The sequence below is a fragment of the Mauremys reevesii genome, linkage group 6, assembly GCF_016161935.1.
Source record: "Mauremys reevesii isolate NIE-2019 linkage group 6, ASM1616193v1, whole genome shotgun sequence".
NCBI lineage: Eukaryota > Metazoa > Chordata > Testudines > Geoemydidae > Mauremys > Mauremys reevesii.
This window is the reverse complement of record NC_052628.1, coordinates 102,778,172-102,790,659: the sequence shown is the minus strand read 5'-3', so window position 1 is coordinate 102,790,659 and position 12,488 is coordinate 102,778,172. Positions and strand designations below refer to the sequence as shown.

The following is a 12,488-nucleotide window of genomic DNA, read 5'->3' as shown; positions in this document are numbered from 1 at the left end:
TTTGCAAGCTGCTATCTTTTAATGTGAGATAATAACTAATATCACAGATAGTGAGGTTTAAAAATCATGTACTATATGCACGTACCATCACTTCAATTCCATAAGGCTTTTAATATGCATATACTAGTACAGTGGCAGCTGTTTTACACTGTACTTTATCATTTATATACTATGTTCCTGATTCTAATCTAATTCACACCAATGTAAATCACGAATTACACTAGTGTAAAACAGGTGTATACCAGAATCATACCTACACTGTCAACTCCAAAAGAAGCAAATACAGACAACTCTGTCGATAATCCACAGATTAAGACCCTTCTAAATACAGCTAGTAACACAGCTCATAATATTGTATTTTATTTTATATGGTTAATCATATTATTAATTAGTAATTTCAGATTTCCAATTATGATAATTGTCACAATGGACTGTAATGGCTCAATAGGATTGATTACTTCTGTTGAATCAATGACCATGGATTAGAGCAATGTCTTTTATATTTCCACTGAGACCTCTGTGCTCACGCAAATGGACCTCTGTCATAACAGACTCAATTTTATCAAAAGCGTGTGTAGGGGGAAAAAAAAAAGCTACTACCTTGCGTCCCTACATAATTCAGAGTAAATGTTTACATTCAGTCTTCAACTGACTCTGTTGTGCTTAGGTACAACAGCACATGCAGTAAGCTCTTCTGCTAGGTAGATTATGCTCCAAATTATACAACATAACATACCTTCCTCAGACTCCTGAAATACATGTTGCTAGACCACAATAGACCAGATGAAGGATGTCAAAGACTTTCCTCTGAATTTTTAAAAATGCATACAGAAAACCTACAGGCCAAATCCTGAGCTTATCACTTCATTTTAACTGAGGCTCTTTTAAAAACTGTATTGAGTCCCATTTTCAAAAGTGATTTAAGCATTTGAGGGTCAGATTTTTAAGGGTATTTAGGCACCTATCTCCCACTTCAATTGGAGTAAGATGCCTAAATATCCTTAAAAATCTGGCCCTTAGGAACCTAAATACAATTGACTACCAAGGAGATGTAGGTACCTAAGATCCTAGGTCACCTTTGAAAATGCATCTTAGGAAGCTAAGTCACTTAGGTGTTTTGGAGAATTTTACCTTCAGTCCATATGCAGGAAAATTTAGACTGAAGTCTAAACTGCCTGAATAAGGATTGAGTAAAGTGAATAAGGACTTCAGGATATGGCCCTATATTTGTAAATGGAAAACAAGAAACTGAATATACTTTGCAGTCTCCGAGTCTTGAATTTGTAACTGCACAAGCAAATTCCCATTTCACAGATACAATTTAGACACCCAATTTTGAAAATTTAAATCTTGTAATTATTTCTTTTTTGTGTTGTTATTAATATATCATCATTATTTTCAAACATTTTTCACATTCCAGGTCCAGAAAGGACCTCTGTGATCTTCTGACCACCAGTATAATATAGACCATAGAACTTCTTCCAAATAATTACTTCAGCAGATCTTTAAGAAAAACATCCAATCTTGATTAAACAATTGTCAGTCACGGAGAATCCATTTTGACACTTGGTAAATTGTTCCAATTGTTAATTATTCTCAGTGTCAGAAATTTCCTTCTTATTTCCTGTCTGAATTTATCTTGCTTCACCTTTTAGCCATTGGATCATGACTTACCTTTCTCTGCTAGACTGACGAGCCCATTATTAAATATTTGTTCCCCATGTAGATACTCAAGACTATAATCAAGTTACCCCTTAACCTTCTCTTTGTTAAACTAAACTGATAGACTCAAAGAGCTCAATCTATCACTATCACTCATGTTTTTCCTAATCCTTTATTCATTCTCCAGACTCTTCTCTGAACCCTCTCAAATTTATCAACATCCTTGAAATGTGAGCACCTGAGCTGCATGGGCAAAATCTGTGGGCCAAATTCTGAGCTCAGTTTTTACTCAATCCTTACTCAAGCAAACTAGCTTGAAAGAAAATTTCTCACCCACTACCTAGTTTCTCTTTGATGTATCAATAAAGTCATAATCTTGTCAGGAAAATAACTGTGATATTATAAATACTGTACCATGACAGCAAGGCAAGACTGAACAGGAAAAGGTTATGGACAGTGGGATTTAACAACCTTGTTAGAAAAAAGCACTTTTGTAATTCACAAACAAGCTAAGAAAAAGCTATGATAAAACACATGGAAGGAGTTAATTTTCCTATTCAACAGTTTTTTCTGTATGAAACATCCTCTTTAAGGATGCTGACAATTGTTTATAAATTTAACTTAAACTTCTCAACTCGTATCTACATCAAAATAGGACTTCAATGAGAGCTGAAGGTATTCAATATTTCTTAGTAAGTGCTCAGCATCATGCAAGTTCAGGACCCAGGTCTGTGCGAATAAAGAGAACAGTACATTAAAAATCTGGACTCCTATTGGCAGTTTTTGGAGATGCATAAAAATATCTACACTTCATGCAAGTTGCTTGCACTGTGAAAATCCATAGTTTTTATACTCTAAAATCTTGCCATCACTAAAACAATGTTATAGTGTAAATACAGCTATTAAAAAAAGAAACATAGGCAACTTTTAAAGAAAGCTGAGCAGCAAGAATGTCATTTAAAGGCAAAACAGAGTTCCACCGACTTTTCAAATTATTAAAAAAAGAGACATCCACATTATCACATGTTGGTAAACAGAAGTTTCTACTATGTAATTAAATAAAAGCTTATGTAGAAAGGGCAAAGTTTTTCGAAGCCACCTATGAAGTCTGAATGCCCAGTGCTCATCGTTACAATTGGAACTACATAAGAACATAAGAACGGCCGTACCAGGTCAGACCAAAGGTCCATCTAGCCCAGTATCTGTCTACCGACAGTGGCCAGTGCCAGGTGCCCCAGAGGGAGTGAACCTAACAGGCAATGATCAAGTGATCTCTCTCCTGCCATCCATCTCCATCCTCTGATGAACAGAAGCTAGGGACACCATTCTTTACCCATCCTGGCTAATAGCCATTTATGGACTTCACCACCATGAATTTATCCAATTCTCTTTTAATATCCAGTTCTCTTTTAGGCATACAAATCTCATAGCTGGCTTTGAAAAAATCGCAGCCAAGTATTTTCTTATTTTCCAGTAGCTAAAACATTCCAGCCAGATACTCAGCTGGTGCAGATTGGTGGAGCTCTATTGATTTCAATGGATCTATTCAAGTTTACAGCATCTGGATATCTGGCGAGATCATGATAGGTCACACGTGAAGTAAGGCTAAACACTTCAAAAAAAATCATAAGTAAAGTGATGAAAAAGACTTTTCATTACATTTGGACAAGGCAAAAAAAAACAATGTTAAAAGGGTTTTAAGAGAAATCTTGGTAAGTTGTGCCCACTAACCAGAGCCAGCTCAGCATGGAAGAGGGCTGCATCAACTGGCCCTTCCTCCTCAAGTGACTGGGCAGTGTAGAAAAAGGAATCTTCCTTAGCAGAAATATAACCCTCTTCTGGTGAAAGCTGCAGAAAGAACGAAGCTCTGAGTTGGATGAGTGGCCAGTATACAGGACATGCAGAGTCAGTAATGTTAAGGGAGTTTTAGAAATGCAAATAAATACCAAGTACAGAAGTGACATCATCTCAATCAAAATTATAGTGTGAGGTAAATAAAATTATACGTATTTTAACCTTTACATGTTGTTTTATGTGCTGTAGTAATGAAACATTGGGTTATCCACCATTAGTGTCCAAAGAACCCATAACATACCATACAAATAAGTCTGATGCTTCTGTATTTTTTGCCCATAATTAAGCATTTACTAAAACAGTCATCACGAGGTCCACCCAGGGGTACAGAGCCCAAAATTCTAATCACTGAAACAACAGGCCTCTACTACTAGAGCTAAAGGAGTAACTGTTAGCTGGTAGTAGTAGTGAGCTCTTATCCTCTATGTAGGCCAGCCACCAGAGGACGACAAAAGTCGGCATGGTACAGATTAATCAATTTTTTCCATGTAATTTGCTGCTGCTGCTGTTAGGTGCATCTGTCGAACACCCCCATAGAGCAAAATATTATTTCTAGTGTGGCGGAACTCAGCATGTGTTAAATATTTTAATGCTGAAGCTTTATACAAAGCCAGAGAAAAGTAACATTTAATCATGCCTCATCCTCTTTCATGCTTTAAACAAGATATTAATTCTGAAAATTCTGCATTATTGTGCAACATGCAGCATTCTTTCTAATCTGCATAAGTTTCTTACAGGAAACAAGTTAAAAATATCTCTTTCGATGGAAAAAATAATTCCTTGCAAATTATTATTATTATTATTACAGGGTTACCTGCTAAGAGCCAGAATCTGAAATCAAGAATTCTGTGCAGGAGAGGATTGTGGGAATGTAACATTCCAGAGAGAAAAAAAAAATTACTCAGTCTTAAAAATAAAATGGGCCAGATCCTCAGATGGTGGAAATTGGTGTAGCTCCACTGATTCCAACTTAAACCAGGGGAGAATCTGGCCCAATATTTTGCTTTTACTCTGTTATTATTCAAAGAAGCATTATTCCAAAGGTTTCCCTGGTCAGTGAGGAAGGGCATATGGTTTTATGAGCTCTGGCTTCAATTCATGTCTCTCTATGAGGTCTTGAGCAAGCTATTTACCCTCATAGTAGTGCTTTAATTTCTCTCTCTCTGAAATGTGGGTAATCTTACTTAACGAAGAAGGATCATTTGAGGTTTAATTAATGTTTGCAAAGTGTTTTGAATTCATTGTTCAAATTAGGACCCCCAAGCCAGAGTGCACAGAAGTGAATTAATAACAGATAACTATACAGTTATAGGTCAGTAACTGCACATCCTCACACTCCAATTAGCTGCAACACTATACCATTTCAGTATAACTATGAGGTTTATACTGGATCAACTAAAATGTACACATTTTTTAACATAAAGAGCATAATCTAAATATGTTTGATATTAAATAGGTATATGGTTCAGCGTAAGTCCTGACTAACACCAGAGTTAGCACAGCTCTGGAAAGGTGATATAAGGTTGGCTTTAAACCATTTTCACATACCCTCCTATCTGAGAGCATCCTCAGGACAATGCTAAGTTATGCCTCACTATCCACAGCCCTAGGTGTCTGCATTGGTAGCTGGGATGCTCCAATCATTCCCCTTTCCCCAGCCATGCCCCACAGATAGGGGGCAGGAGTGAGGGGCTGTGGAAGTACTACACCAGCTCTGTACCACCCAAGAGTTTCCCACAGGCAAGGAGAAGATTCAGTGAGTCAGCTAAAATGCCTTTTGGCAACTTTATGCCATCTGAGTGGCACAAAAGCAGTCATAGACTAAGCAAAGATATTGGCCAGCAACATATGAAAATCTAGAGCCCAATCCTTACAGGCAGTGGTTTGGCAACTCCTATTCTAACTGCTCCTACTGGTGCTCCTTTCAGTGCTTGTACAGCTTCCTCCAAGCTGCCATTTTCCAAGTTGATATCATTGACAAACATCAGCCGATCTCCAGGAAGAAGTCTGCCGTCTTGTTCAGCAACACCACCAGGAACCAAAGAGCGGATTACAATTACTGTGTTTGCCGGGTCCACTGGGTCCTAATTGAAAGCAAAGTAAGGAAACCAGTTCACATGCTTATTTTTAATCAATAAAAAGTTAGCAACCTGTATGGGCCAGCTCCTGAGGTCCTGACTCAGTCCTTACTCAGGAAAACTCCAGATGACTCTTCAAAGTGAGCATACTTCAGTAACTTTGCTGACTCAGGACACTTAGAAAAGATCTCTGGATTTGGCCCCATTATTATTTAGTCATTTATTTTGATACATAAAAGCACAAATAATTAGCCCTCACATGCTATGAGTGCTTTTACATCATGTAAAAGCAGCAAAGAATCCTGTGGCACCTTATAGACTAACAGACGTTTTGCAGCATGAGCTTTCGTGGGTGAATACCCACTTCGTCGGACTTGCATCCAGATCCAGACTAACTCGGCTACCCCTCTGATACTTTACATCATGTAGTTTCACAGTAAAAAGCTACTGAATCATGGACTGCACTTCCCAGTGTAACAAATAATTACATGCCAGCAATTAAAAACAAACACCTTCCACAGTAACAACATCTCTCCAGCCCTCAACCTTCCACATGTTCAAATGCCTGGGGATAACGGCTTGGAAGGTTAACACATCTGGGCTCTGATGGACCAAAGGGTTTATTTAGAGTCTCCTTGCAGCTCGTAGTACTTGATCTCACTCAGTCATGAAGGGACTTTAGAATAAGAGAGGAGCCCTTATACGTACATGAGACAGACATTTTAATAGAGACTGACACATGCCATTGTAAAATAAGTTTATGAAGCACTTTATAAACAATACAATACAAAAAGAGTAAAGTTTGCTTTTAAAAATATAATCCCCACTCCCTGACACACACATTTTAATTAAACATACTGTAATCAAAGACCAAGAACAGGAACTTAATCTCTGTAACAAAATCTAAAGTATCGGAGTTATACACATTTGCATAATACTGCACAGAATCTCACAAGGAACATAGTTAGAACATCAGACGTTAATTTCCCACAATATGTTACTTTCATTCCGCTGTGCAAGCACAGTAGGATATTACATAATACAGTGTAAGCTTTATTAATTCTAAAAGCTTAGTGGTTAAAACCCTAAATTACATAGTGGTACCTAGATCAACACATTTAGCAACTTCAACTTAGATACCGTAGCAACTTTCCATGCCAATATATTAAGTATTGGAAAAGATACTAGCTTAGCACTACAAACTGTACAACTGAAAATATGGAAACAAGTGACTCTTGAGAGTTAGTATGAAGAAATGACAAGATCCCTGACAACCCATGGGAATTAGTATGACATAATAAGGTAGAGATCCATGAGAGTGGTAAACAATACCATATAATAAATGTCTTATAGAGTATAATCTCTCTGGAGACATTACTTGAGTGGGAAGCAGCCTTCACAAGTTCCTCCAAGAGCATTTATCTGAGATGGGACTACATTTTACCTGTCGCACTGAATATCTTCTCCCATTTCAAGGAATCTACTTACAGTTATCCCATTATACAACATTAGGGTTGCTAACTTTCTGACCGAACAAAACCGAAAACCCTTGCCCTGCTCCTTCTCCTAGGCCCCGTCCCATTCACTCCATTCCCCTCTCCCTCCATCGCTAAATCTCCCCCACCCTCACTCACTCGCTCATTTTCATCGGGCGTGGGAGTGGAAAACAACTCATACTTATGTAACCGTAAGTATAGCCAAAATTAAGAATTAACTGAAAATTTGCTAGAAATAAAGACAAAACATCTTCCAAATATAAAATATACTTTAAATTTAGCTCATCCTTCATATTCTTGAGAGAAAAGAAGCATAAATATTGTGAATGACTTTTCCATATTATACATGAGAACAGTATCAATTTCATTAAATCTCAAAGAACTAATAGAGATAAATATGAAATATGTTCATAGTAAAATATCAAAATGCTCACATAAAGTGTACATTTATCTGATAATCTCCAGAATCCAGAATATGGAACCATTATTAGACAATGTAATGCTATTATATTCCTTAACTGCTCACTATGTAAAGAAATACTGTGGGGGTGTATTTTCAAAAGACCCACCCTCTAGCCTACCCATAAGAAATGAAGTGTGGGCATAATTTTCAACTGCAGTTGAACTCTGGACGCAAACCAGAACACTTGTGCCACTCAGTACTTAACTGCAGGTGCAAATCACCTGGTTAGAACCCCTGAATACATTGAACTGTGTGCACAACTCATTGCACTCAAAGAATAGGAAGCAGTGCTTTTTAAAAACCTAGCCCTTTATGTGAATATTTATTTATTTGGGCTGGATTAATAGTCTGTGCTCTTAATATAATAAGAGGAATGAAGAATATAGTTAATGAGATGTCTCAGTTAGACCCAGGAGGAGTATGAAAATTTTATTACCAGGTTACTCTAACATGAGAATATTGTCTGGTTTTCATTCATCTCAGATATAAAATATATATTTATAAGATGGATTGGATCTACATTCAATACAAAATATTTTACCTTCTTCTGTTTAAAATAAGGAATAGAGATGTTACCTGATAGTCTAATATGCTAAAGCCAAGTCCCATGCTCCCTTTCTCCAGCTCAACGTGTTGTATTTCTGTTTCCCACATTGCCAAAGGAGATCCTTGCACCTCGTCAATATTCTGACCTACATCAGCCATTTCCAAGCCAGTACCCTCTGTCTCTGAGGAGCCAATGACTTCACCAAGGTCTACATGAGACTGGAAAGACAAAGAAAATCCACCAACCCCATAATATTAATGGCACGTGTAAAATTTCATGAATTACCTGCACCAAGTGATGCACACCAAAATGGAGATAAAAGCTCAAAGGTTATATTTCATTTTAAATGACAGTGCAGAATATCTAGGGAGTGTAACAAACAAAAGTATATAATAAATCCAATACAGAAGGATTAAACATCATTGCTCAAGTGTTTTAATATCAAAGTTACAAAGAGTCCTGTGGCACCTTATAGACTATTAGACGCATTCGAGCATAAGCTTTCGTGGGTGAATACCCACTTCATCAGATGCATGTGGTGGAAATTTCCAGAGGCAGGTATAAATATGCAGGCAAGAAGCAGGCTAGAGATAATGAGGTTAATACAATCAGGGAGGATGAGGCCCTTTTCTAGCAGTTGAGGTGTGAACACTCAGGGAGGAGAAACTGCTTTTGTAGTTGGCTAGCCATTCAGTCTTTGTTTAATCCTGAGCTGATGGTGTCAAATTTGCAAATGAACTGAAGTTCAGCAGTTTCTCTTTGGAGTCTGGCCCTGAAGTTTTTTTGCTGCAGGATGGCTACCTTTAAATCTGCTATTGTGTGTCCAGGGAGGCTGAAGTGTTCTCCTGCAGGTTTCTGTATATTGCCATTCCTAATATCTGACTTGTGTCCATTTATCCTTTTACGGAGGGATTGTCCAGTTTGACCAACATACATAGCGGAGGGGTATTGCTGGCACATGATGGCGTATATTACACAAACTTCACTTCTGTGATGGCTAGAAACCTTTAATTTCAAGCCTAAACTTGTTGACATCCAGTTTATATCCATTTGTTCTTGTGTCAACACTGGTGCGTAACTAAAATAACTCCTCTCCTTCATTGGTATTTATCTCTCTGATATATTTACAGAGAGCAATCACATCTCCCCTCAGCCTTCAATTGATTAGGTTAAACAAGCCAAGCTCCTCTCATAAGCTAAGTTTTCCATTACTCTGATCATCCTAGTGGCCCTTCTCTGCACCTGTTCCAGTTTGAATTCATCTTTCTTAAACATGGGAGGCCAGAATTGCAGTTTTCCAGATGAGGTCTCATCAGTGCCTTGTATAATGGTACTAACACCTCCCTGTCTCTATTGGAAATATCTTGCCTGATGCATCCTAAGATGGCATTAGCCTATTTCATGGCCACATCATACTGCTGACTCATAGTCATCCTGTGATTGACCAATACATCCAGGTCTTCCTCCTCTCCAATCACTTTCAACTTGCACTTAGCACTATTAAATTTTATCCCAGTTCTATTACTCCAGTTTTTAAAGTCCTCCAGATCTTGTATATTTCGGTCCTCCTCCATATTGGCAATACCTCCAACTTTGGGTCATCCATGAATTTTATTAGCACACTCCCACCTTTTGTGCCAAGATCATGAATGATAATGTTAAAGAAGATTGGCCCCAAGACCAATCCCAGAGGAACTCCACTAGTTAACTCCCTTCAGCCTGACAATTCATCTTTCAATATGACCGACAGTTGTCTCTCCTTTAACCAGTTCCTTATCTACCTTTCAATTCTCATATTAATCCCCATCTTCTCAAATTTAACTAATGACTTCACATGTGGAACCAAATTAAATACCTTATTGAAAGTCAGGCAGATTAGATCTATTGCATTTCCTTTGTCTAAAAATAAGTTATCTTCTCAAAGGAGGAGATCTACCTTTTCTAAAAATCACACCATAATTACTGCGCTTACATCTATGTCCTTAACTACTTTCTTTTGTTCCAAGACCTTGCATACAACTGAGATGAAACTAAAAGGCCTGTAGTTCCATGGATCTTTCCCCACTTTCTTAAAAATAGGTCCTATAGTAGCAATTCTCCAGTCATAGGGTACAACCCCCGAATTTACAGATTCACTAAAAAATTCTTGCTATGGAGTTTCTCAGACCTTGACTCTGGAATTTCCCTTCAACAGGGATCAAATGGAGATTATATCCGTTTCTCTTAGGGCACGATTAAGGGTACAATTCTGTCATGGATGTTACAGATTCCATGACTTTCTGGGACCTCCTGTGACTTCTTCTGTGGTGGCGGCCTCAGGGCCGCCAGAGCAGCAGCTTCAGGACTGAAGCAACAGCCATGGTTGGGTCAACACCCCCCCACACACCCAGCAGGGGCAGCAGCAGCAGCAGGATTGGAACAGCTGCCGGAGGTCAACCCCTGGCAGCGCTCCAACTGTGAGCTTCCTCAGGCTTCCCTCAGGCTATTTTTCAGTAAAAGTCAGACGGGTCATGGGCTTCTGTGAATTTTTGTTTATTGACCATGACCTGTCCCTGCCTTTTACTGAAAACACCCATAACAAAATCTTAACCTTAGGCATGATGCAAGACAATCACTTCTTTTGTGTTAATCGGAGCTGGTAAGTGAGTATATGGTTGGAAGGAAAGTTTATCCTTTTCCATCACTTATTTAAAACTATAATGGTCTTTCAAATCTTTGTACATGAAATCTTGTTGGTTTATAATATGGTATATTTTATAATAAAAAATAAATAAATGAGGTGCTGTTTTTAAATTAACAGTAGTACCTTTTCTGTGAGCTGAACCTCGGAGAGAGTCAGATTGTCCAACTCTGACTGACTGTCGGGTGGAGCAATGGGACGGCAGCAGACCATTGTAACTTTGATAGGCAGCTCTTTTAAAATATTTACCACATCCTTGTGATTTTCCCCAAGCAAAGATATTTCATTCACCTGAGGAAAAACAGAACAAAACACATTCAGTAGAAATACAAAGAATAAAAATCAGAATAAACTTGTTAGCATGGATTTACAGATTCTAAGGCCAGAAAGGACCACGCTGATCATCTAGCCTGACCTCCTACATAACAGAGGGCACAAAACTTTCCTGAAATAATTCCAGTTGAACTAGAGAGTCTCTTTTAGAAAAGCATGCAATCGTGATTTTAAAATTGCCAGTGATGGAGAACTCACCACAATACTTGGTAGATTGTTCCAATGGGTTGTGAACCTGGCCCTTTTTAAAGCAAACAAGCAAGGGGAAGCAGGTGAGGGAGGCAGAAAGATGCGACCACTTGTACCTAAGCTACTACTAATTTATAGTTATGTAATCAATAATTCTTTATCATCAGGATGAAGTCTAATATAGAATTCTCTCCCTTCCCCCAATGCTGGACACAACACTTCTTGAGTTAGGAAACTCATCTATAATATTTAGAAATAGAAAGGATGTTTTAATTCTTCATTCAGACTGAAGTTCCCCATGATCACACAGCTTTTCTTCCTATACAGGCAGGCCCCTAAGGACCCAGTCATCCTATTCCCTAGGGCAGTGTTTCTCAAACTTGGGATGCCGCTTGTGTAGGGAAAGCCCCTGGTGGGCCGGGCTGTTTCCCTGCCCCGTTCGCAAGTCCGGCCGATCGCAGCTCCCACTGGCCGAGGTTCGCTGCTCCAGGCCAATCGGAGCAGCGAACCTCGACCAGTGGGAGCTGCGATTGGCCAGACCTGCGGACGGGGCAGGGAAACCAGCCCGCCAGGGTCTTTCCCTACACAAGCAGCGTTCCAAGTTTGGGAAACACTGCCCTAGGGTGATTTTGTGGTCTGTCGCAAGACTCAATTAGTACACCATCCTGTGCTTTATCTCTTAGAACACTGATCCATAAGCATTCAAAATCATTTTCTTCTGAGTTGTCAGTGACTCAGAAACAGGTAATGCCATTTTTGACACAGAGTGCCACTCCCCAACCACTTTTGTTTTGTTTCCCTCCTAAATAGGTTATAACCATTGATTTTAATATTCTAATCAAGCACATCATCCCACCAGGTTTCAGTAATACCAGCTAGATCGAACTGATGCTCATAGACAAGCAATTCTGATTCCTCTTGTTTGTTACCCAAGCTCCCGGCATCAGTGTACAGCCAATTAAAGGATTTCTTCTCTTCACTTCTTTTGGTTTTCTGATTTGTGCACAAATATATCAATATAGGACCCAATCCTGCTTCTACGAAAGTTCATTGAGCAGGCTCAGATCCAAAATAAGCTTTAAACTGAATAGTCAAAAGTGGGTAATAAGTTTGGTCATTTCATAAAAAAACATGTATTCACATCATAAACCACCATAAGTTTTAGCTTGAATGGGACTCTTGTCTG

General features: G+C 38.7%; 1 protein-coding gene across 24 annotated transcripts in view; it reads right to left on the bottom strand.

Moving 5' to 3' along the window:
* Positions 1 to 12,488, bottom strand: part of MPDZ (multiple PDZ domain crumbs cell polarity complex component) — a 129,238-nt gene that overhangs the window by 70,107 nt on the left and 46,643 nt on the right. For 23 of the 24 annotated variants that reach the window (XR_005600213.1, XM_039543672.1, XM_039543664.1 and 20 more), the window contains 4 exons: positions 10,907 to 11,071; positions 8,130 to 8,318; positions 5,391 to 5,600; positions 3,394 to 3,510 (listed from right to left, as the gene is read on the bottom strand). Coding sequence is in view for 23 of the 24 variants with exons in the window: in XM_039543672.1 (XP_039399606.1) it covers positions 3,394 to 3,510; positions 5,391 to 5,600; positions 8,130 to 8,318; positions 10,907 to 11,071 (681 nt within the window). In the remaining variant the exon portion in view is untranslated. The remainder of the gene's footprint in view (positions 1 to 3,393; positions 3,511 to 5,390; positions 5,601 to 8,129; positions 8,319 to 10,906; positions 11,072 to 12,488) is intronic. The other variant, XM_039543677.1, reaches the window with a different exon arrangement.